Source organism: Salvelinus alpinus, chromosome 2, assembly GCF_045679555.1.
Source record: "Salvelinus alpinus chromosome 2, SLU_Salpinus.1, whole genome shotgun sequence".
Classification (NCBI taxonomy): domain Eukaryota; kingdom Metazoa; phylum Chordata; class Actinopteri; order Salmoniformes; family Salmonidae; genus Salvelinus; species Salvelinus alpinus.
In genome coordinates this window covers 58,959,921-58,985,074 of record NC_092087.1, presented here as the reverse complement: position 1 = coordinate 58,985,074, position 25,154 = coordinate 58,959,921, and the positions used below count along the sequence as shown (strand labels likewise).

Genomic DNA, 25,154 nt, shown 5'->3' with positions numbered 1-25,154 from the left:
GCACACACAGACATACAAGACAATTAGCAGAGATACACCCATATACGGAGATACAGTGCCTTCAGAAAGTAGTTGCACACCTCGACTTATTCCAATCTGTTGTGTTACAGCCTGAATTTAAAAAGAAAATTGGGTCACTGGCCTAAACATAATACCCCATAATGTCAAAGTGGAAGACATTTTTCAAATTAATTAAAAAGTGAAATGTCTTGTGTCAATAAGTATTAAATCCCTTTGTTATGGCAAGCCTAAATAAGTTAAGGAGTAAAAATGTGCTTAACAAGTCACATAAATAAGTTGCATGGAGTCACTGTGTGCAATAGGGTTTAACATTCATTCTGAATGACTGCCTTCTCTCTATACCCCAATCGAGCAGTGAATTTCAAACACTGATTCAACTACAATGACCAGGGATGTTTTACAATGCCTCGCAAAGAAGTGCACCTAATGGTAGATGGGTAAAAAAAAAGAGTAGACATTAAAAATCTCTTTGAACATGGTGAAGTTATTAATTACACTGTGGATGGTGTATTAATAAACCCAGTCACTACAAAGATGCTTCCTAACTCCATTGCTGGAGAGGAAGGAAACTGCTCAGGGAATTCACCATGAGGCCAATGGTGACATGACAACAGTTAGAGATAAATGGCTGCGATAGGAGAAAATTGAAGATGGATCAACATGTGTTACTCCAAAATACTAACCTAAAATGAAAGAGTGAAAAGGAGGAAGCCTGTAAAGAATACAAATATTCCTAAACATGCATCCTGTTTGCAATAAGGCACTAAAGTAAAACTGAAAAAAATGTGGCAAAGAAATTAACTTTATGTCCTGAATACAAAGTGTTCTGTTTAGGGCAAATCCAATAAAACACATAACAGGATACCACTCTTCATATTTTCAAGCATGGTGATGGCTGCATCATGTTATAGGTATGCTTGTCATTGATTGACAAGGGCGGCGCACATAGGGCAGCGCACAATTGGCCCAGCGCCATCTGGGTTTGGCTGGGGTAGGCCGTCATTGTAAATAAGAATTTGTTCTTAACTGACTTGCCAAGTTAAATAAAAGGTTAAATAAAAGGACTAGGTAATTTGGGAGGGATAAAAAAAATATTAATGATTAGAGCCAAGCACAGGCAAAATCCCAGAGGAAAACCTGGTTCAGTCTGCTTTCCAACAGACACTGGGAGAAAACGCAAGGCCGAAAATACACTGAAGTTGCTTACCAAGACGACATTGAATGTTCCTGAGTGTTTTGACTTATATCAGCTTGAAAATCTATGACAAGACTTGATCAACAACCAACTTGACAGAGCTTGAGGAATTATAAAAACAAAGTGAAAATATCGTACAATCCAGGTGTGGAAAGCTCGTTGAGACTTACCCAGAAAGACTTACAGCTGTAATCGCTGCCAAAAGTGATTCTAACGAATTGACACGGGGTTGAATACTTCAAATCAAAGTGTATTTGTCACGTGCGCCGAATACAACAGGTGTAGACCTTACAATGAATGTGCACCAGCTGTTGTTTACAAATATGCACATACCGCCCCCCCTCGTCTTACCGGAGTGTGCTGGTCTATCTAGCCAGTGCAGCGTATATCCTGCTAGCTGAATATCCATGGCATCATTCAGCCACGATTCCGTGACACTAAGATTTTACAGTTTTTGATGTCCCGTTCGGAGGATATTCGTAATCGTACAGCGTCTAATTTATTGTTCAATGATTGTACGTTGGCGAGTAATATTGACGGTAACGTCAGATTTCCCACTCGCCTTCTGCGGATCCTTACGAGGCACCCCACTCTGTGTCCTCTGTACCTGCGTCTCTTTCTCATGCCAATAATGGGGATATTGGCCTTGTCGGGTGTTCGCAGTTGTCTGTGCATCCTGCATGTTGAAGAAAAAAAAAAAATTCTAATCCGAGGTAAGTGATCGCTGTCCTGATATCCAGAAGCTCTTTTTTGCCGTAAGATACGGTGGCAGAAACATTATGTACAAAATAAGTTACAAATAACGCAAAACCCCCTCCCCCCCAAAAACCATAGCAGCACAATTGGTTAGGCGCCCGTAAAACTGCTGCCATTTCTTCCGGTGCCAATACTTGTGGTAAATTACCTGTGGTAAATTAAATTGATTGCACATGATTTGGAAAGGCACACACCTGTCTATGTAAGGTTGAAGGAATTGTCCGTAGAGCTCCGAGACAGGTTTGTGTCAAGGCACAGATCTAGGGAAGGGTACTAAATATATCTGCAGGATTGAAGGTCCCCAAGAATACAATGGCCTCGATCATTCTTAAAATGGAAGAAGTTTGGAACCATCAAGATTCTCCCTAGAGCTGGCCGCCCAGGCAAACTGCGCAATAGGGGGCGACGGGCCTTGGTCAGGGAGGTGACCAAGAACCCGATGGTCACTCTGACAGAGCTCCAGAGTTCCTCTGTTGAGATGGGAGAACCTTACAGAAGGACAACCATCTCTGCAACACTCCACCAATCAGGCCTTTATGGTTAAAGGCACATGACAGCCTCCTTGGAGTTATCCAAAAGGCACCTTAAGGACACTCAGACCATGAGAAACAAAATTCTCTGGTCTGATGAAACCAAGATTGAACTCTTTGGCCTGAATGCCAAGTGTCACGTCTGGAGGAAACCTGGCACCATCCCTACGGTGAAGTATGGTGGTGGCAGCATTATGCTGTGGGGATGTTTTTTCAGTGGCAGGGACTGGGAGACTAGTCAGGATCAATGGAAAGATGAAAAGAGCAAAGTACAGACAGATCCTTGATGAAAACCTGCTCCAGAGCGCTCAGGACCTCCGACTGAGGGTAAAGTCTCACCTCCCAACAGGACATCGACCCTAAGCACACAGCCAAGACAACGCATGAGTGGCTTCGAGGACAAGTCTCTGAATGTCCTTCAGTGACCCAGCCAAAGCCCGAACCTGATCGATCATCTCTGGAGAGACCTGAGAATAGCTGTGCAGCGAAGCGTCCCCAGCCAACCTGACAGAGCTTGAGAGGATCTGCAGAGAAGAATGGGAGAAACTCCCCAATTACAGGTGTGCCAAGCATGTAGCGTCGTACCCGAGAAGACTCGAGGCTGTAATCGCTGCCAAAAGTGCTTCAACAAAGCAACAAGTAAAGGGTCTGAATTCTTATGTAAATGTGATTTCCGTTTTTGACTTTTAATACATTTACAAACATTTCTAAAATCTGTTTTTGCTTGGTCATTATGGAGTATTGTGTGTAGATTGAGGGAAAACATTTATTTAATCCATTTTAGAATAAGGCTGTAATGTAACAAAATGCAGAAAAAGTAAAGGGGCCTGAATACTTTCCGAATGCACTGTATGTAATCAAGATATATTTCCTTTTTCATATACACTACCGTTCAAAAGTTTGGGGTCACTAAGAAATGTCCTTGTTTTTGAAAGAAAAGCAACGTTTGTCCATTAAAATAACATCAAATTGATCAGAAATACAGTGTAGACATGGTTAATCTTGTAAATGACTATTGTAGCTGGAAACGACAGATGTTTTATGCAATATCGACATAGGCGTACAGAGGCAAATTATTAGCAACCTTAACTCCTGTGTTCCAATGGCACGTTGTGTTAGCTAATCCAAGTTTATCATTTTAAAAGGCTAATTGATCATTCGAAAAACCTTTTGCAATTATGTTAGCACAGCAGAAAACTGTTGTGTGATTAAAGAAGCAATAAAACTGGATTCTTTAGACTAGTTGAGTATCTGGAGCATCAGCATTTGTTGGTTCGATTACAGACTCAAAATGGCCAGAAACAAAGTCTTTCTTCTGAAACTCGTCAGTCTATTCTTGTTCTGAGAAATTAAGGCTATTCCATGCGAGAAATTGCCAAGAAACTCGTACAACACTGTGTATTACTCCCTTCACAGAACAGCGCAAACTGTCTCTAACCAGATTTGAAAGGAGTTGGAGACCCCGGTGCACAACTGAGCAAGAGGACAAGTACATTAGTTTCTAGTTTGATAAACAGACACCTCACAAGTCCTCAACTGGCAGATTCATTAAATAGTACCCGCAAAAAAACAGTCTCGACGTCAACAGTAAAGATGTGAGTCCGGGATTTTGGCCTTCTAGGCAGAGTTGCAAAGAAAAAGCCATATCTCAGACTGGCCAATAAAAATAAAAGATTAAGATGGGCAAAAGAACACAGACACTCACTGGACAGAGGAACGCTGCCTAGAAGGCCAGCATCCCGGAGTCACCTCTTCACTGTTGACGTTGAGACAATAGTCATTTACAACATTAACAATGTCTACACTGTAGTTCTGATCAATTTGATGTTATTTTAATGCTTTAATTGCTCTTCTTTAAAAAACAAGGACATTTCTAAGTGACCCCAAACTTTTATATATACAGTGGGGAGAACAAGTATTTGATACACTGCCGATTTTGCAGGTTTTCCTACTTACAAAGCATGTAGAGGTCTGTAATTTTTATCATAGGTACACTTCAACTGTGAGAGACGGAATCTAAAACAAAAATCCAGAAAATCACATTGTATGATTTTTAAATAATTAATTTGCATTTTATTGCATGACATAAGTATTTGATCACCTACCAACCAGTAAGAATTCCGGCTCTCACAGACCTGTTAGTTTTTCTTTAAGAAGCCCTCCTGTTCTCCACTCATTACCTGTATTAACTGCACCTGTTTGAACTCGTTACCTGTATAAAAGACACCTGTCCACACACAATCAAACAGATTCCAACCTCTCCACAATGGCCAAGACCAGAGAGCTGTGTAAGGACATCAGGGATAAAATTGTAGACCTGCACAAGGCTGGGATGGGCTACAGGACAATAGGCAAGCAGCTTGGTGAGAAGGAAACAACTGTTGGCGCAATTATTAGAAAATGGAAGAAGTTCAAGATGACGGTCAATCACCCTCGGTCTGGGGCTCCATGCAAGATTTCACCTCGTGGGGCATCAATGATCATGAGGAAGGTGAGGGATCAGCCCAGAACTACACGGCAGGACCTGGTCAATGACCTGAAGAGAGCTGGGACCACAGTCTCAAAGAAAACCATTAGTAACACACTACGCCGTCATGGATTAAAATCCTGCAGCGCACGCAAGGTCCCCCTGCTTAAGCCAGTGCATGTCCAGGCCTGTCTGAAGTTTGCCAATGACCATCTGGATGATCCAGAGGAGGAATGGGAGAAGGTCATGTGGTCTGATGAGACAAAAATAGAGCTTTTTGGTCTAACTCCACTCGCCGTGTTTGGAGGAAGAAGAAGTATGAGTACAACCCCAAGAACACCATCCCAACCGTGAAGCATGGAGGTGGAAACATCATTCTTTGGGGATGCTTTTCTGCAAAGGGGACAGGACGACTGCACCGTATTGAGGGGAGGATGGATGGGGCCATGTATCGCGAGATCTTGGCCAACAACCTCCTTCCCTCAGTAAGAGCATTGAAGATGGGTCGTGGCTGGGTCTTCCAGCATGACAACGACACGAAGCACACAGCCATGGCAACTAAGGAGTGGCTCCGTAAGAAGCATCTCAAGGTCCTGGAGTGGCCTAGCCAGTCTCCAGACCTGAACCCAATAGAAAATCTTTGGAGGGAGCTGAAAGTCCGTATTGCCCAGCGACAGCCCCGAAACCTGAAGGATCTGGAGAAGATCTGTAGGGAGGAGTGGGCCAAAATCCCTGCTGCAGTGTGTGCAAACCTAGTCAAGAACTACAGGAAACGTATGATCTCTGTAATTGCAAACAAAGGTTTCTGTACCAAATATTAAGTTCTGCTTTTCTGATGTATCAAATACTTATGTCATGCAATAAAATGCAAATTAATTACTTAAAAATCATACAATGTGATTTTCTGGATTTTTGTTTTAGATTCCGTCTCTCATAGTTGAAGTGTACCTATGATAAAAATTACAGACCTCTACATGCTTTGTAAGTAGGAAAACCTGCAAAATCGGCAGTGTATCAAATACTTGTTCTGCCCACTGTATATATTTTTTTACAAATGTTAGAATCTTCATTCCACTTTGACAGAGTATTTTGTGTAGATCATTGACAAAAAATTACAATACATTTTAATCCCACCTTGTAAGAACAAAATATGTCAAGGGGTGACAATAGTTTCTGAAGCCACTGTACATAATTTTTAAATGAAAGAAGGTGAAGGAAGAGTCTTGGTGGTTTCAAACTTCTTCCATTTAGAATGATGGAGGCCACCGTGTTCTTGGGGACGTTCAATGCTGCAGACATTTTTGGGCAGCCTTCTCCAGATCTGTGCGAGACACAATCCTGTCTCGGAGCTTTACGGACAATTCCTTCGACCTCATGGCTTGGTTTTTGCTCTGACATGCACTGTCAACTGTGAGACCTTATTTGGACAGGTGTGCGCCTTTCCAAATCATGTCCAATCAATTTAATTTTTTATAGGTGGACTCCTCCAATCAAACTCTACAAACCTCTCAAGGATGATCAATCGAAACAGGATACACCTGAGATCAATTTCGAGACTCACCGCAAAGGGTCTGAATACTCATGTAAATAAGGTATCAGTTTGTTTTTAATAAATATGCAAACATTTAGAAAAAAAACTGTTTTCGCTTTGTCATTATGGGGTATTGTGTGTAGATCGATGAGGATTTGCATTTATTTAATCAAGTTTAGAATAAGGCTGTAACGTAACAAAATGTGGAAAAAGTCAAGTGGTCTGAATACTTTCCGAAAGGCACTGTATGTACATTGTTTTACTTTTCTCTCTTATTACTTCTCTATTTTCTCTCGCTCTGCATAGTTAGGAAGGTCCCGTAACCATTTCACTGTTAATCCACACCTGTTGTTTACGAAGCATGTGACAAATAAAATTAGATTTGACAACCAATGTAATTTGCTGGTTAATAATTATCAAATGGGCTGTAGAAAACTGTGTTTTACCAGAGGAGCTGTGTAGGCTACCATAGTGGACACAACTCACATCTTGCTGACTGCACATCTAACTGGGTCATACTCACAAAACTGTCAAAGAAATTAAATAATATCAAGTGTTATTTTTCATAAAATGGCATTTTGAATCACTGAGATTAGGAGCTGAGTTTACCTATTTCATATTATATTTTTGATCAGATATTATGCATTTTACCAACATCTCCCAAAAAGTATCATTACCATAACAGTCCAAAAAAGTGAAATACTTCTAATATGTTTTTTGTTTTTACATTGCTCCCCTAATGAAAAGGCCTGAGTTAAACATAACACAGAATTTTTTTAAATTTCAAAATGAAATTATACAATTATAATAAAACGTAATCTGACTATCAGTTTGAGCTTTGTTTTTTAAAGGGGGTGTTTGAGACTAAGAACATTATTCTGAAGGCATATAAGCATATAAATTAACTTAACGTGTGCTCCTCTAACGAGTACGGGTGGGTGAATAAAACTATAGACAGTAATTAAAAAGCCAAACTGGTTCCTACATCAATACCGGTATATAGTAAAATAAAGTATACTGCCCAGACCTAGAAAAATTCAGATAAAAAGTAGGGGGACAAAAACAAATCCCCCCCCCCCCTAATCTGATAGTGATAGACGCGCGCTCAGCTCCATCAGTATCAGATAATAATTTAGAATGGAAAATGAATGTGTTCATTCAACATTTGTTAGTGCATTGCATCGATTCATTCCACTAATCAAATCCCTTCAAGCTAAAAGTATTGTATCGAAGCCCATGTATCTAGATGTGTATTGAATCATGCTTGTAAGGAGTGCTGCACATTCCTACTCACCACACTGCTATGGTCCGAGTCGTCCCGTACTAGGACAGGCGAGTCGGGGGATGATTCCGGAGACACCTGAGGCTCTGCCTCCGCTTCAGTCTCAGCCTTGGTCTCTCTCAGTTCCACTATGGGTGCCGAATCTGTGGTCTGCTGGGGAGGCTCGTTAGGTGTCTGTTCCTCCTCTGCGGTCCCTCCGTTCTGGGAGAACTCATCTGGTTCCCCATTCCCATCCTCTGGAGGCTGGCTCTCTGACTGACCCTCTGTATCCTCAGAAAGTCTCTCCTGCTGGGCAGCCTTCAGGGCGGCCGAGAGCACCTGCACTTGGGCTGGGAGACACATACGGAAAGACAGACACAAATTCATGGTCTTGAATACACAGGTCAAATGTACAGACTATTAAAAGTGGAACTGACAGCGTTTTAACTACTTTGCAGATATGAGACAAACAGACAATCATAATATTAGGCAAAACTATAACATTCCCAGTTTATGCTACAAAACCACCTTCATAACAGGTAATAAAATAGGTTATATATAGATTTGACAAAATTTCAAATTAGGTAAAATAATGCATTGTTGGCAGAATAGATGGATGCAGTTCAACGCATGATTAATATAGTTAATTTGCCAATACTTTTCTTGGTTGTCCAACAAATATTGCTATCAGGTTATAAATCACAGCTGGCCTAGTACATTTTTTGCTGCCTCCAGCCCTTCGGGATACACTGTTTTAGTTTCAATGACTCAATGTTTTGCACAAAAACGGACAAATGTAACTAAAGCTGGAAAAGTCAATACAATCAAACTAGCAAGGGGAATGACCACAAGTTAATCATATGGCAAATAGGCTAGTTTAATCAATTTATGTATCTATTTATTTAGCAAGCTAGAAACACAGAGCCTAACGTTAGCTAGCTAAGCTAGCGAGTGGTCGACTTTATCCCCCATATCGTTTATCTGTGGCTAAAGCTAGAGATGCAAGTGTTATTTGGTTAGCTGGTGTGACAACCCTCCCACTCTGTTAGCCAAATTCTCTCTTTGCTCTTGTTTTCCTTAATAGGATGTCGGTGGGCGGAGCTGAGAGGATCGTCAGCGAAATGGGACACACCTGGGCTCAGGTGTGCCGCGTGGATAAATACATCTATCCCCATTCATTGAGACACTCTCCACGCAGACACACTGTTATTTTTGGTTGTGGCAGTTTGTGGCTTGTTTGTTTTGGCACTACACAACACCCCTCCATATCACCAACTATGTACGTAACCACTCACTTACACTACTGATTACACACATTGTTAATTGTATGTAGTTTACTTCAGTTAATACATATTTTTGTTATTCCTTGATCTCCTTGTTGTCTCCCTCTGTGTTATGGGCTACGAGCCGGTTCGTGACAAGTGGGGGCTCGTCCGGGATTATAAGGTTGGTTCCTAGACATTTTGGTGGATAGTATTTTGTTGCATTATGATGGGTTAATGCTATTTGGGATGCGCATTGGTTGGTATTCACTGCATAGTCTTAAGTGTTCGGTATAGAGCCTTGGAGACATATCAGTGACTTTGGTAGTCCGGTGACATCATCAAATGGTGCGTTACATGAAAAAGTATGCCAGTAGGCCTAATACTAATTTTGTTAAGCTAACTGGTAAGTGTATTTTTGGGGGGAGAAAAACTGGAGTTAGGTGCTTTGTTTGCATCTTTTGTTAATTTGTTTTGAGTTGTGCTGTTTTGGTAGGCCCAGTGTTGGTTGCCTTTGTTAAACTTTCCACTGCGGTGGATGGCTGGTTGTGTGCTGCGTTGGAGAGTGTAACATTGGTTAGTTTCCAGGCCCCTGGCCAGGCTGGAAACTCTTGCTCTACCTGCTGTTGGGACATCGGTCCAAGGAGGTGAGTACAATCTGCTGTGTACCTCAGTGGGAGATTTGGGTAGCGTAGTGCCATTTACTACCCGGATCTAGAGCCTTACTTTTCCGCTGTTAGGCTTAGTGACAGGTTTCACTTTAGAATACGTTGGGCATGATTATTTTATTTTTGTGTGGTGTCCGTGGACTAAGCAGTTGTCTCGGGGGCACATCTGTGGCTTGGGGGGAATCCGCCAGCGTGCTGTTTTTCCCCCCCATGCCAGCGGGGTACAGCGCGTAATTACCCACCACGAATCCGCACGAAGACTAGGGTTGAGTTATTGTAGGATTTGGGGAATGTATGTATCATCTCTCTCCTGTGGTGCCCAGCGTTATTGGCGTTTCTCTTGTTGTGGTCTGGTCTGGTGTGCTCAGCGGAGGGGAAGAGCAAGATTATTTTTAGTAGTTACTTGTGACTATGGTGTCTAATGTAGACGAGTTAATTTGCGTTCCAACAGAGGAACTGTTAAAATAATGTACTAAAACAGCTGTTGAAGATCGCTGAACACTGAACACTACCAAATTATGTTAGGTTGATATTGAAGGCCAATTTGATGGAGAGTGGTACAAGAAGTTACCACTGGGGCAGCCTCTGCCGAGGACACGCCACCTCACCGTTTTGTTAGAATGTCCCCTCCGACTGTTAGCCCTAGTAGTCTTTTGAACAGCAGAAAGAACTGCTTCTGTTACAGCTAGAGTATCATTGTGTTAAGCTGGAGCATGATAGTGAGCATGATCGTGTTAAGTATGAAAAGGAATTGGAATTTAAACAGGATTTGGAGTGTACTAAAATCAAGCTGCAACGAGCAGTTAGAATCGGTTAGGGAAAGAAAGCCCTCTGGAGAGTTTGCTCTGGGAAGGTGACCAAGATTTACCTAGGGGGTCGCTCCTCTCTCGGTAGTGCCCCGGACAATTTTCATAATGTTGTAAAGTTACGTTTGTTGCCAAAATTTTATAAAGGAACCTGAGATGTTATTTTCGTTGGTTGAGCGTGTTGCTGACGCTAGGAGTTGGCCTGATTCTGATCATACTTTAAATGTTACAGTGTGTTGACAGGTAAAGGGCAGGAATCAAATTCAGCTCTTGGTGTAGCCGACAGTATCAGCTATGATAAGGTTAAAATGGCTGTTACAGATTTTTGAATTTGTTCCTGAGGCTTACCGTCAACGATATAAAACACAAAAGAAATATGTTAGACTCATGTTGAGTTTGCGCGGGAGTTTTCAGTTTAATCGCTGGTGTTCTACCTCCGCGGTTATGACTTTCCAGGGGCTGTGTGATCTGATTATGCTAGAGCAATTTAAGGACAATCCCTGATCGTATAGCCACATACATTAATGAACGAAAAGTGAAGACCGTCTCTGAAGCTGCGGTTTTCTGCGGATGAGTATGTTTTGACTCACAAGTGACTTTGCAGAGCCCTGTATTTGGAGTGAGTGGTTTACAGGCAGAGATTCATTCATCTAGGGTTGAGCCTGGCTCCTGTTGTAAAGCTGACTTCAGTCAAGTGTCACTACTGTCTAGGTTTAAGTCATTGGAAAAAACTAATAGCCTGTTCTCAGGGCTAAAGGTAAATTCAGTACTCGCGCTAACGTTAAACCTAAGCCTAGGGCGTTAGCAGCGCCTGTCACACATCAGTTCACTCCTGTCACTCTCATGCCCAGGTGTAAGTGAAAGTACCAATTGACCCAGATTATTTACCTTTCATTACGGAGGGTTTTGTTTCTCTGTTAGGAAGTAACGAGCCAGTGTAGATCCTGAGGGACATCGCTGCTGAGACTGATTCGGGGAATAGTGTTTTAATTAGGGAAATTGGGTTGAACACTGTCAGTTCCATTGCATAAACTGCTGTTGGATTCTGAACTGGTGAATGGCGAGGCTGTTGTAGGGGTGCGTCCTTCGTTGCCTGTTGAGGGTATCAACGTTATTCTTGGGAATAACTTGGCTGGTGAGCGTGTATGGCCTGCCGTGTCTCCATCTCTAGTGGTTTCCGCTAAGCCGTCGTTTGTAGGGATTCCAGAAGAGCACGCAGAGTTTCCCCAGAGGTGTTCTCTGCATGCGCAGTGACGCGTTCCATGAGCTGCGGAGACCTGGTGACGGAGACGGCTAATGATAATGTTAAAGAAATGTCTCTACTTTCCCTGTGACCCTGTTATCTGTGCCCCGCTCCGATCTAATCAAGGAGCAATGGGCTGACCCCACATTAGAAGAGTTGTGTGACCAAATTGTGCCTGTGGAACAGTTGTCCTGATGAGAAAGTGGGTGCCTCATATTAGTTTTGTTGGCGGTTATTAGTCCGGTTCCTGTACAAGTTACGTTTTGTGAGTTGGTGTTAAACTTCCCACGGCGATACTGCTGGACATCTGGACGTGAGGATTAATAAAACGGGTAAACATAATCAAGCCGGTACCGGTGATTCCTATTCCCGTACTCTTGAGTATCTGATTATTGACTGTGTTGGCCCTCTGCCTCGCTCTAAGAATGGTAGTTACCGGTTCACTTTGATGCGTCAGACCACTAGGTTTCCGGCTGCCTATCCTCTCTGGTCTCTTAAGTCTGTGCTAAAAGCTTTGACTCAGTTACTCACTGTTTGGAATCCCTAAACTTATTCAAAGTGACCAATATTCTAATTTCACCTCTAATCTGTTTGGTCAGGTTCTCCAACAGCTCCATATTAAACACAATTTTTCTGGTGCCTATCACGTGCAGACTCAAGGAGCGCTGGAAGCCTTTGTTGAAAGTTTATTGTACAGAGATGGATAAGGATTGAGGGGTTGCCGTGGTTACCGTTAGCCGCCAGGGAGGTTTCACAGGAGAGCACAGGTTTCAGTCCAAATTACCTAGTGTTTGGACATCGTGTGCGTGAGCTTCTGGCGGTGCTCCAGGATGACTGGAAGTCTCCCGAGCCACCTCAGTTCCTCTTATCTTATGCGTGTAATTCCCGGTGACACTGCTGGTGAGATGGCTAAAGAGAAGCTATCATCTTCACAGGGGAGGATGAAAATAATATTTGATCGGCGAGCTGAGCCTCGTCCCTTTAGTCCAGGTGACCAGGTTATTGCTCTGCTGACAATTGTTGGTTCTCCTTTTCAAGACAATTTTCAAAGTCCATATATACGGTTGTGCGCCAGTGCACTGAGCAAAACGATCTAGTTGCCACTCTGGAACAGAGGAAAGGGCACCAACTGTGCCATGTAAATCTGCAAAAAAAACTATTACACACGTTCCTCTGGGTCTGAGGAGTGGGAATCCACAGAGGACAGTAAACCTGGTACTGTTACATCGCTGGGTTCTTCTCTGAAAAAGTCAGTCACTGGATGCTTTGGACAGCCTTCTCGCTCATCTACCTGCTGATAGGCGAGACGAGTTGGTCGGTCTGATTCTGAGTTTCAGTTTTCTGATACACCTAACTTAATAGAACACGATATTGACGTTGGGGATGCTGACCCCATCCGTCAGCGGTTCTATAGAGTTTCTTCAGAGAAACTGCATTGTCTTGATGCTGAGATCAGATACATGCTGGAGAGTGATATTGCAGAGCCTTCTTTCTCCAGCTGGGCGTCTCCCTGTATCTTGGTCAGTAAACCGGATGGGACAAACAGATGTTGTACGGATTATTGTAAGGTAAACAGTGTCACTAAGCCAGATTCATTTCCTCTTCCTCGGATGGAGGACTGCATTGATCAGGTCGGAGAAACAAAGTTTGAGCAAGTTTGACCTGTTAAAGATATACTTCTCCTTAATGCAACCGCTGTGTCAGATTTAAAAAAAGCTTTACAGCGAAAGCACACCATGGAATAATCTGAGTACAGCGCTCAGAGACCAAAACAAGCCATACAGATATCCGCCATGTTGGAGTAAACAGAAGTCAGAAATAGCATTATAAATATTCACTTACCTTTGATGATCTTCATCGGAATGCACTCCCAGGAATCCCAGTTCCACAATTTTTTTGGTTTTGTTCGATAAAGTCCATCATTTATGTCCAAATACCTCCTTTTTGTTCGCACGTTTAGTTCACAAATCCAAATTCACAAGGCGCGAGCACTAGGTCCAGACGAAAAGTCAAAACAGTTCCATTACAGTTCGTAGAAACATGTTAAACGATGTATATAATCAATCTTTAGGATGTTTTTATAATAAATCTTCAATAATGTTCCAACCGGACAATTCCTTTGTCTTTAGAAATGAAAGGGAACGCAGCTCGTTCTCACGGCTGCGCGCGAGACTTAGCTCATGGCATTCGGCCAGACCCCTTAGTCAAACAGCTCCCCCTTCACAGTAGAAGCCTGAAACAAGGTTATAAAGGCTGTTGACATCTAGTGGAAGCCTTAGGAAGTGCAATCGGACCAAATTTACACTGTATCTTGGATAAGCAAAGACTTGAAAACCTACAAACCTCAGATTTCCCACTTCCTGGTTGGATTTCTTCTCAGGTTTTTGCCTGCCATATGAGTTCTGTTATACTCACAGACATCATTCAAACAGTTTTAGAAACTTCAGTGTTTTCTATCCAAATCTACTAATAATATGCATATCTTAGCTTCTGGGCCTGAGTAGCAGGCAGCTTACTCTGGGCACCTTATTCATCCACGCTACTCAATACTGCCCCCCAGCCATAAGAAGTTAAAGGGCTATTGGCAGGTGCCACTGATGAGTAGGCACGTTAAATCTCTGCCTTTACTACCCCCTCCAGTCTGTACTCCTATTCAGTTAGGAGTTTTGGCCTGCGTAATGCACATGCCTCTTTTCAACACCTTATGAATAGAGTTGTCTGGTCGGTTGTGCTGGTTTCTGGACTATATAATGGTTTATGCAGATAGCTGGGAGGAGCATCTGTCCCGTATTCAAGCCTTGTTCGACTGCCTGGCTGCGGGTCGCCTCACTATCGATCTGGCTAAATGTGAGTTTGCTCAGGCAACCGTTACGTACCTTGGTAAGGTGGTTGGGCAGGGTGAAGTGCATTCTGTTTGGGCTAAAATGGTAGCTATTGGTGCTTTTCCGCCACCAACTACTAAAAAGGAACTGATGCATTTCTTGGGAATGATTGGTTATTACCGTAGTAACTTCTCTACCGTAGGTTTCAACAAATCTGTCAGGGGAGCGACTAATGCGGTTTACATCTGGTCTCCCCTCTGTCAACAGGCTTTTGAGGATGCAAAGAGGTTGCTTATCTCAACTCCGGTGCTGGCTGCGCCTCGCATGGATTTGTCATTCACCTTGCAGGTGGATGCGAGTCACGTGGGGGCAGGTGCAGTCCTGCTGCAAGCAGATATGTCTGGTGTTGCGAGGCCTGTTAGTTTGTTTTCCAAGAAGTTTAACCATTATTAGCAGAACTACTTTGTGGTGGAAAATGTGCTAGCAATTATATGGGCGCTACAACACGGAGGTGTACTTCAGCTCGGGTGTAGTACCTATTGTGGTCTACACCGACCATAACCCTCTTACCTTGAGGTCTATGATGTGTCCTAACCAGAGGAAAAGGAGATGGAATGCCTGTAAAAACAAACACCATTTCGATGTGCAGGGGGTCTGATAATGTCTTTGCTGACTCGCTCTCTCGTGCGCCCTGTTCCTGAACGCATCTGGTCCTATTGATCAGCGGACACGCATATTCATATGCGTGGTCCCCGAGCACGTGTGTCGTCCACATGACAGACCACTGTTTATTTTTGTATTTTGTATTGTCCTGTTGCCTGCTGTCCTCGTTCTTCTTTACTCTTAAAGATTGCTTCCTGTGTTGAAAGGTTGCTGAGGTATGGAGAGGACGAGGTTGGCTGGGGCAGTGGGATAGTGTTAGCCAGGGCAGTATTTTGTTTGTTTGTCTTGCTTTCCTTATTAGAATGTTGGTGGGCGGAGCTGGGAGGGTCGTCAGCGAAATGGGACACCTGGGCGCAGGTGTGTCCCGGGGATAAGTACACCTTTCCCCCATTCATTGAGGAAACTCTCCATGCAGACACTTATTTTTGGTTGTGGCAGTTTGTGGCTTGTTTTTTCACCTCAACACCCCTCACCAACTATGCACACAACCACTCACTTACACTACACACACACACCATTGTTTAATTGTATATAGTTTACTTTAGTTAATGTTTTATTCCTTGATCTCCACATTGTCTCTCTTTGTTACCGGCTATGACCCGGTTCGTTACACTAGCAAGAAATGTGAATCACTTAGCTAGCTAGCTATGCTAAACTTGGACTGTTATCCACAGTAACATATCTCTTAGTTGTCAATCAAATGTATTTGGCATCGATCAAATGGGAGGGTAGGCTGGCAAGTTCTCATTCAGTTGTCAAAATGTGGCTTGGGACAAGTATGCATTAGCAGGCAAGCTGGAGAAGGGCGAGCTGGCTACTTTCCCCCAACTTTATCAGTCCAATTTTGACAGCCAACTATAAGCTAAAAAAGTTTGAGGGTTCATCTACTGTTCACTCAGTAGATTTTAGCTCATCTCGCTCTGGCTAACACTTATCAACTTCCGGACTTGTCTCTGTGCTGCTGTGTTGTTTGTTGTGACTTGGCTATCTGCCAAACTTTTCGTTTTTTAATTTTAAATAGATTTACCAACGTCTTAGTTTTTTCCTTTGCACTCGTTTTTTTATTCAACTTTTTCACCTCGGACGCTTTATCTGGACATGGTTCTACAGGACCTCCACCAGACGAAAAAGTTAAGTAGTAACATTAACATCTAATTGCAGTCGCTGTACTCGTAACATACATGAGAACTATCACCTTACAGTGAGGATAGTCGTGTTGCAAGCACAACTTCAGATGCAATCGTTAGTCAATGGCAATTTAAGTGTAGGAAAGGATGAAACAGCATGTGCCACCAGTAAGTACAGACAGTAGTATAAATCCCCTGCAAAGTCCCTGCAGCCGGACAATTATCTCAAGGCTTCTGGAAAGAAATGCTGTTGGGATGCTCAACCGGTGTCGCTCATTCAGCCGACAAACTTTCAAACAGGTTCTCACCCCTTAGCAACGAGTCAGAGGCCGAGCCTTCTCAGGCCTCCCACCTTTAGCTCTGACAAATTGAAAACTTTTTCTGCCCCTCCCAAAAATATAGAATTTGTAGATAATTGGCCCCCTTTCTAGGACTCACCCACAAACAGGACCTGGCATACTGAGGAGTGACGGACTCCATCCTAGCTGGAAGGGTGCTCTCATCTTATCTATGAACATAGACAGGTCTCTAACTCCTCTAGTTCCACAATGAGAGAGGCTGCAGGCTGTTAGCCAGCCAGCTTAGTGGAGTCTGCCACTAGCACAGTCAGTGTAGTCAGCTCAGCTGACCATTGAGACCGTGTCTGTGGCTTGATCTAGGTTGAGCAAAACTAAACATGACGGTGTTTGCCTTAGCAATATCACTGGAATAAAATACCTCCATTCCTGTCATTATTGAAAGAGTGTGATCGCACATCTCAAAATAGGGCTACTTAATGTTCGATCCCTCACTTCCAAGGCAGTCAGTCACTGAACTAATCATAAACTTGATGTGATTGGCCTCACTGAAACATGGCTCAAACCTGATGAATTTACTGTGTTAAATGAGGCCTCTCCTCCTGGTTACACTAGTGACCATCCCCCGCGCATCACACAAAGGCGGATGTGTTGCACATTTTAATTTACCCCTCCAAAGAACACTGCGTTTTCGTCTTGAGCTTCTAGTCAAACTACGCAGCCTACTTAATCACTTTTTATAGCTACTGTTTACAGGCCTCCTGGGCCGTATACATCGTTCCACACTGAGTTCCCTGAATTGCTAATCGGATGATGATGGCAGGCCCGTATGGCTTATTTGCATATAGGTCTGTGTCTGAGTCCGGTCCTGGTTTTTATTTACTGCAGTGTCTATCAACTGTCCAAAAGCACGGCCGCTCTCCCACTCTATTGCTATATAATTTTCACAAATGCCTTACTCTACGTCATTTCCAAACAATTGATGATAGTATGAAAACCTGAAAATGTCAATATTTAAGTGCTTGCTTCAAATTATTTAAAGGTGTCATTCTTCCTGGGGGTGTATATGATTTGATGTTGCTAAATTGCTGTCAGTTCCACTAAGTTCACGGAGTCAAATAATGCTGTGATGGTTGGATGATATCCAGCCCATTGTGTCACCATAAAACACTTTGTTCTAAATTATTGCACCAATTATAATGGAAAAATAACTTTATTAAAACCTTTGAGATGCTTTCCTCAACCCTCACCTTGTGCATCGGGGTCATCCATGTGGGGCTGGAGGCAGTCCAACACCTTCTGGATCTGAGAGCTGGTGACTGGCTGCAGACTAGCCATCTCCTCCTTTGCCTCCATCTCCCCGTCATCTAGCACCACCATCTCCTCCTTCTCTCCCTCTTTTATTCCCCCCGTCTGGTTCTGCAGAGGAACCTGGTCCTTCAGCATCTCCAGCTCCTCGCTGATATCCGGTAACGGAGGCCTCCAGTAGTGGAAAGAGTTAAAATTCTCGTCCGTTTGTTCCGTCTCCTCGTTGTTTGTGGGATGGTTGTTGTTGCGTTCCTGGCCTTCGTGTCGGTCTCGGGGAGTGTGTGTGGAGTCGCTGCCGCGGTCTCCCCCGGACATGCATTCTAGAGTTGGGGTGGAGCGGCCATCTTGGTTGATGGGTGGGTGCGAGTGTCTCTCTATGGGGCCGTTGAAGGAGCAGCGCATGGAGGACTCGATACTGAGGGAGGAATCTCTGCAACAGAGAGCCAACCAGAGAGCCCCCTTTATTTCCCTTTTCAATTACAAACATTGTTTTATATATTTAAAAAAAAATCACAATGAGTTTTGTTACATTTGACTAATATGGTTCATTTTGAATATTGTTTTTGGACCCCGAGTCAAACGGTGACAGTGTGTGGGTCCTAACCTGTCAAAGGGACACCTGGGGACCTCCAGTAGTGTGCCGTCCTCTTTGAAGTAGAGGCCTGTGCTGGAGGGGTTGGCAAAGGTGGAGATGAAGCGTCCCAGAGACTGAAAGGCAGCCTGGCGCACCTGGAGGGTCAAGAGAGTATGTTTACCACATCATTGAATAAAACATAGTAACACACACATAATTAATATGCATCTCTATGATGTTCACCATCAATTCATTATCAAGAGAATTACTTATCATTGTAATTAAGGCCATTCTCGCAGAAAATATGTTTCATACAAACATCACCAGAATAGTATGGTGTTTATATGTGTGCGTCTGGCGTAGGCTCTTACCCAGCGAGACTGGTCACTGATGAGGCTGATGAAGAGGGGGGACAGTTTAGTGCGTCGCACTCCTGGGGAGGTGGAGTTGGAGACGATCATGAAGCACTCTGCACACGCCTTCCGGATGCCCCACAGGCTATCCGAGCACAGGTCAAAGAATTTGGACATCTGGTGACAGAAGATAATGATTACCAGGGATGTATTCATTAGTGGAGACTGTAGCAAACAAGTTTCTCATCGGTCAAATTCAGGTAGATCCCGCCCCGTTTCATCCAGTTGGCTTTCATTTGGCTCTTAATGAATATACCCCAGTTCCCTAACTACATGATTGTGTTCATTAGGTACGAAATGGAAGAAAACAATCCTAAACGGAGCGAAATTCAAAGATATTTTAGCTGTTAACGTTTTGCTACGATGTGTCCCAATGAACATATGTTAAAGGAAAACTCTTGGTATTTGTTTCATTAGCCAATTGTTAACATAAGAAAAACATTTTGGGACTAGGGTCAACAATGGGCTAATGAAACAAATACCAAAATAGTTTTGGGGTGGAACTTTCCTTTAAGGAATGTGAAAAACACAATGGTGGTTAAAACCACCAGTCATTTATGACCAATACCACAACAGTATGTTGTGTAATGATAGACATGTACATATCTTTGAGATTGTGAGGAGGAAATAGACATTCTAGTGAATTTTTTTCCAAATGTTTCTCACCAGTAGTTTCTCTGTGGCATCCTGACCCACAATGGAACAGAACTCTCCGAAATTGGCTGCACAAACCTGAAGGAAGAGTAAAAAAAACAACGTTTTATCCAATAAAATGTTTATGCATGTCAGTCTTACAGACTACTTATTCCAATACAACAGTACAAAGTGGGCATCATTGGGACACAGTCTTTGAGGCACATTACAGGCATCACAAACTCAGGGAAATCCACAGGGGTTCAAATAAAATCCTCCCTTTCCAACTCCCAAATACACCTTCCCAACTGGCACCAACTTCACGAGAGGATTAAAATTCCAAACAGAAAACAACATTACTGTAGGCCTTCATACTCAATCACAAAACACATTCTTGGGCAACTGCAATGATTCAGTTTGTGAAAATGTTGGATGAATCGAGATGGGAAACACAATCCTTTAGCGACTACCATAAACAGTGTGCAATGTTTATTGTCAAAAGTGTGATCTAATGTGGGAGCATGTTTTCTGCGGGTTCAAGTTGGATACAGAGAAGTGTGTGTGTGTGTGTTCACCTTGCGGACTTGGAAGAGCCTGGCATCACTGCACAGTTCACAGAAGCGCAGCAGCAGCAGGTGCTCCACTGTGTCTTTGCTCAGCATGGTTACCAGCTTACACATGATCTACAGAACAAGGAGAAAGAAGAGGACACGGGAATCAATGCTATTGTAACGGAATCCACAGGGGCTCGAGGATTAAGTTTTCCCTAGGTACAGATCTAGGATCAGTTTCCCTTCCCCAATCCTAACCTTAACCATTAGTGGGAAAAATTCTAAAACTGACCAAAGATCAGCATCTAGTGTCAACTTCACCCTACGGTTCTAAGCACAAAGGATGCACATTGCTTGGTTAAAAAAAAACACTATTGCACTTGTCAAGGTTACAAAAAAATAAAACCCTCTATAACACATATGGTACTGCTAGTGACCATAGATTAATGCAGACTTGTCTAGCCACTGCCCATCCACTGCAGCTGTATTGATCTCATATTGACCTAAATATTTTGGCAAGGGTCCACGTACAACTATCCTTTTTCTTGAGATCAGCCTATATCCTTTTTGTTTGACATTTGTTTTTGGTATTATGGCTCAGAACCACTAATCTTTCATCTTTATACCCTGTATGTCTTTTTGCCCTGTATATCTTTATCAAAGTTGGGGGGGAAACACACACTTAAAGAAAAACATGGTAACAGACTACAGGACACAAAGACAAACAGGGATTACAAACAATGACCAATGGATACTGGCAAGATTAGTGGTTCTGGTTTCTCTCCGAGTGCATTTTACATTACATTTAATTAAAGTAAATTCTGCATTTCTACAGTTTTAGTGAACTAAATCAAAATGTGAGCTTGAATCAATAAACCCAAAGCAATCTTATCTTACCGCGACGGCCTCTATCTTGTAGTCATCGTCGCTGCTGGGTTCGGTGAGGTCTAGTAAAACAGGACACACTTTGGTCTCCATGTCGCCCTTGCAGATGAGCCCCTGCTCTAACAGCACTAGCAGGGCCGCCTGACTGGTCTTCCGCACCTTAGGGAAAAGACGACATCTGTCAGTACTGACATCTTTACAATACAGTGTTTGTTTAGCCTGGAAATCCAGACTGATTACAGCTCCGGGCTAGCGGTTATTGTACTCCACACATTTGTTTCTTGGCTTGGACTGTATGCAGATTTTCATATTGTCATTCCGTCGTTCTCTTATCCCAGCATTTACGGTATTACCGGCATAGCACACAAGGGGAGCTAAAACACAAAGACCATTGGGCATCTATTACTATAATGCTAACAAAATTAGCACAAACTAATTGCAAAATGACAGACACTGTTAGCTAAATGCTAACAAGTTAAAACGAACATTGACTACACTGAACAAAAATATAAAGTGTTGGTCCCATGTTTCATGAGTGGAACGAAAAGATGCCAGAAATTCTCCATACGCACAAAAAGCTTATTTCTCTCAAATGTTGTGCACAAATTTGTTTACATCCCTGTTAGTGAACATTACTCCTTTGCCAAGTTAATCCATCCACCTGACAGGTGTGGCATATCAAGAAGCTGATTAAACAGCATGATCATTACACACTCTTGTGCTGGGGACAATAAACAGCCACTCTAAAATGTGCAGTTGTCACACAACAATGCCAAAGATGTCTCAAGTTTTGAGGGAGTGTGCAATTGACATGCTGACTGCAGGAATGGCCACCAGAGCTGTTGCCAGAGAATTGAACATTCATTTCTCTACCATAAGCCTCCTCCAACATCATTTTAGATTATTTGGCAGTACATCCAACCGGCCTCACAACAGCAGACCCTGTGTACGGCGTCGTGTGGGTGAGTGTTTTGCTGATATCAACGTTGTGAACAGAGTGCTCCATGGTGGCGTTGGGGTTATGGTATGGGCAGGCATAAGCTACGGACAATGAACACAAATGCATTTTATCGATGTCAATTTGAAAGAACAGAAATACCGTGACGAGATCCTGAGGCCCTTTACTTTTAAGGTATCTGTGACCAACAGATTATATCAAAGTTAATTTGTCACGTGCGCCGAATACAACAGTGAAATGCTTATTTACAGGCTCTAACCAATAGTGCAAAAAAGGTATTAGGTGCAGATGCAGATCTGTATTCCCAGTCATGTGAAATCCATAGATTAGGGCCTTATGAATGTATTTCATTTTGACTGATTTTCTCATATGAACTGTAATTCTATAATATCTTTGATATTCTTGCATGTTGCGTTTAACTTGTTGAATTACATTTAGGCCTAACAATCAACTTTTATAATCCAAAGGCACAAATGACAGGCACAGTGTTTCAGAAGTGTCTTAACTGCTTAAGATAATATCAACATTTCGTTGTGATCCATTGTTTGCAGTTAGAGTGGGAGTCATTTGTTCCTACCTGGTTATTGGGGTCTGTGAGATAGCGCACCACGATGGGCACTAGGTATCTGGAGAAGGCTGCTGGGAAGTTGGGCTGGCTCTCGTGCAGGAACATGGCAATGTTGGGAACCTGCTCCATCAGCTCGGCACGCACTGTGGGCTCTGAGGACACGCACATGCACGAAGATGACACATACACAGGGAGATGACGGTCACAAACATGCATAAAAAAGTCCTAACAATACAATTTATTTTGTATTGGGGGTTTGGGGTCACTTGCACATAAATGTCAATTTGGGGATCAATTCAGACATGTAAATGTCAATTCAATGATTCAATTGCACTCCAATTGATAGCTACCCTTCCATGTCCAATTCCAGTGACCGCAATAGGAATGGAATTGACCCCAATCTCACAAACAAATTACATAATTGTAAAATAATGAGACAATATAATATAAGGGACAGAAAAAAAATAACATCTACCTCCGTCTTCTGACATTCGGGCAACTGTCTCCATGACACTAATAAAGTCATTCTCATTGTCACTGAACTCTCGAAGCACATCAAGCAGCCCGCGTGCCACGATCTGCCTAGAAAGCAACACAAGCCCCAAGTTAATGTCTGTGCCAACATCTAGCCAAAGCAGCATAATGGCCCGTAACTGACGAACTTGGAAATCACCCGACTGAGGACTTGAACTCAACAAGCAGAGCATGAAAACAGCCTTTTCCATGAGTTGAATTCAACTGGGGGCAATGGAGGGCTGTTGATGGGGTGCTGTTAAAGGTTTGCAGAGGCGATGTGCACAAGCTATGCCAAAAGCACACACTGAGGTCTTTAAAACCACTGAGGGCATCTGGCAAGCTTTTATCTGTCATTGGGCAGAAAGCAAGAACCCACATCAGAAACACTTAGGTCAAACCAGGCCCGTCTTAACAAGAGTGGTTCCTAACAAGTTCATGTCTTGACGCAGTGTGAGTGAGAGACCTGGCAGTACTGAATGCCCGGCCTTCACTCAGCCTATTCACTAACGCCCCGACATAATTTGTTACATTCTCGCCATGCCAAGCCATGAGCCCAGGTCTGTTGAATTCACAAGAACACATAGAACGAGAACTTTTCAATCAACACTGTATTGCGGTCAAACATTGCAAAAACAAATGGCAGTCATCTTGAACATCACATTATCTCTAAATATTTCCTATTGCTTCCCTGTGGCATGTATCCAAGTGTGTCATCATATTCAGTCTTACCTGTTGAAGACGTTTTCACTGAAGGCATATTTTTCTAGTCTCCCCAGGGGGGTGAGATTGTCCTGCCCGGCATCCAGGAAAGCTGTGATCCGAATTCCGTCACACTCTGATCCATAGTCATCGAACCCAACTGTCCAGGAGGAAAATCACAAATTCAGAATCAATCAATCAGAATTGTTCAAGATGAAGTTAGTGAGTGAGGAGACGAGGTAAGTAAGCACTTTAATTTCAACAAGGAACCACTGCTGTCAAAATAAGCTCAGTGTTGCAATTATCATATTGGTATAAGCGAGATTTGAAGTGATCCGGGCACAAGTATTAAGACTTTTAACCTGAGTAAGCAAGTGAAAAAGTGACCGCTGTCTGTTTCAGTTATAAAATTGGCTATGTGATAGCCTTGCATAAGGGGGCCTAGTATGTTGTTTAATTGCCCTAAACAAGAGGGACATATGGTCTATATTGCTAATAATAGCTTGCCTGAAACTAGGGGGAGGCATCTGACATATAATGTTAGGGGGTGACTGTTAACAGTGTTACACTTCATGTGGATGAACAGGGTCAACCAGAAACGGCAGGCTCCCTAAAAGCTTCAAACAGTGGAAGGTGTCAGAAAAGCCTGCAACATATGTTTCCTAGTCTCAGTAACTCTTTCTACATGAACTACACAAGAATTGAACATGGCGTTTGAAACATATTGATGGAGGGGGAATACTCACAGTCATCCAAATCATCATGACCATCTTCAAAATATAAAGACAGACCTGCAAAATGGAATGGTGTAGAGTACTGATTTTACAAACATGTTATCAACATACCGTTAGTCATTATATAGTTACATCGCTCCCTGGGGATCAGAGGGTTGGCTAATACGTCAACTGTTACTATGTAGGAGAAAATGGCCAAGTGCCTCAATGATCTAACGTTAGCTAGCTAGTTAATACATTTTATTTGGTTGAAGCCAGGGAGACATCTAGCTAGCTAACTTTAGCCTAATCCAGTGGTAACAAGTAAGACCACAGAGTGCAGTGGCTAGCTGCCTATGTTTACAAAATATAACATAGGGACATTTCTGGGCTAATTCTATAACGAAACTAAAAAACAAATCCTTCCCATAACAACTCTTGTTTATGCTGTTTCAGCCAAGGAAATGATCGAACAAACGTTTACATTGCTAGCAAGCTAACGTTACTGTATATAAGGTTGCCAAATCACAAGGTAACTTGCTAGCTAACGCTACTATACGTCTTTGTTTTGGTTTTGAGCAGGATTTGGTATGCAAAGATATCGGCGTAGAGAGGCTAGCTTGCTAGGTCAACCGGCTAACGTAGCTAACTAGCTTAGGCATGAAAGCAAGTCGACCTGACATATTTA

At 42.8% G+C, this 25,154-nt stretch overlaps 1 protein-coding gene across 2 annotated transcripts in view; it reads right to left on the bottom strand.

The window, feature by feature from the left end:
• The window catches only part of LOC139565754 (serine/threonine-protein phosphatase 4 regulatory subunit 1-like), a 50,921-nt gene that overhangs the window by 25,207 nt on the left and 560 nt on the right, over positions 1–25,154 (bottom strand). For both annotated transcript variants that reach the window (XM_071386293.1, XM_071386300.1), the window contains exons 2-12: positions 24,500–24,544; positions 23,784–23,913; positions 23,014–23,120; positions 22,548–22,690; positions 21,025–21,171; positions 20,152–20,259; positions 19,610–19,675; positions 18,902–19,060; positions 18,561–18,685; positions 17,899–18,386; positions 7,795–8,111 (exon numbers count right to left, since the gene is read on the bottom strand). In XM_071386293.1, the coding sequence (XP_071242394.1) occupies positions 7,795–8,111; positions 17,899–18,386; positions 18,561–18,685; positions 18,902–19,060; positions 19,610–19,675; positions 20,152–20,259; positions 21,025–21,171; positions 22,548–22,690; positions 23,014–23,120; positions 23,784–23,913; positions 24,500–24,544 (1,835 nt within the window). The remainder of the gene's footprint in view (positions 1–7,794; positions 8,112–17,898; positions 18,387–18,560; positions 18,686–18,901; positions 19,061–19,609; positions 19,676–20,151; positions 20,260–21,024; positions 21,172–22,547; positions 22,691–23,013; positions 23,121–23,783; positions 23,914–24,499; positions 24,545–25,154) is intronic.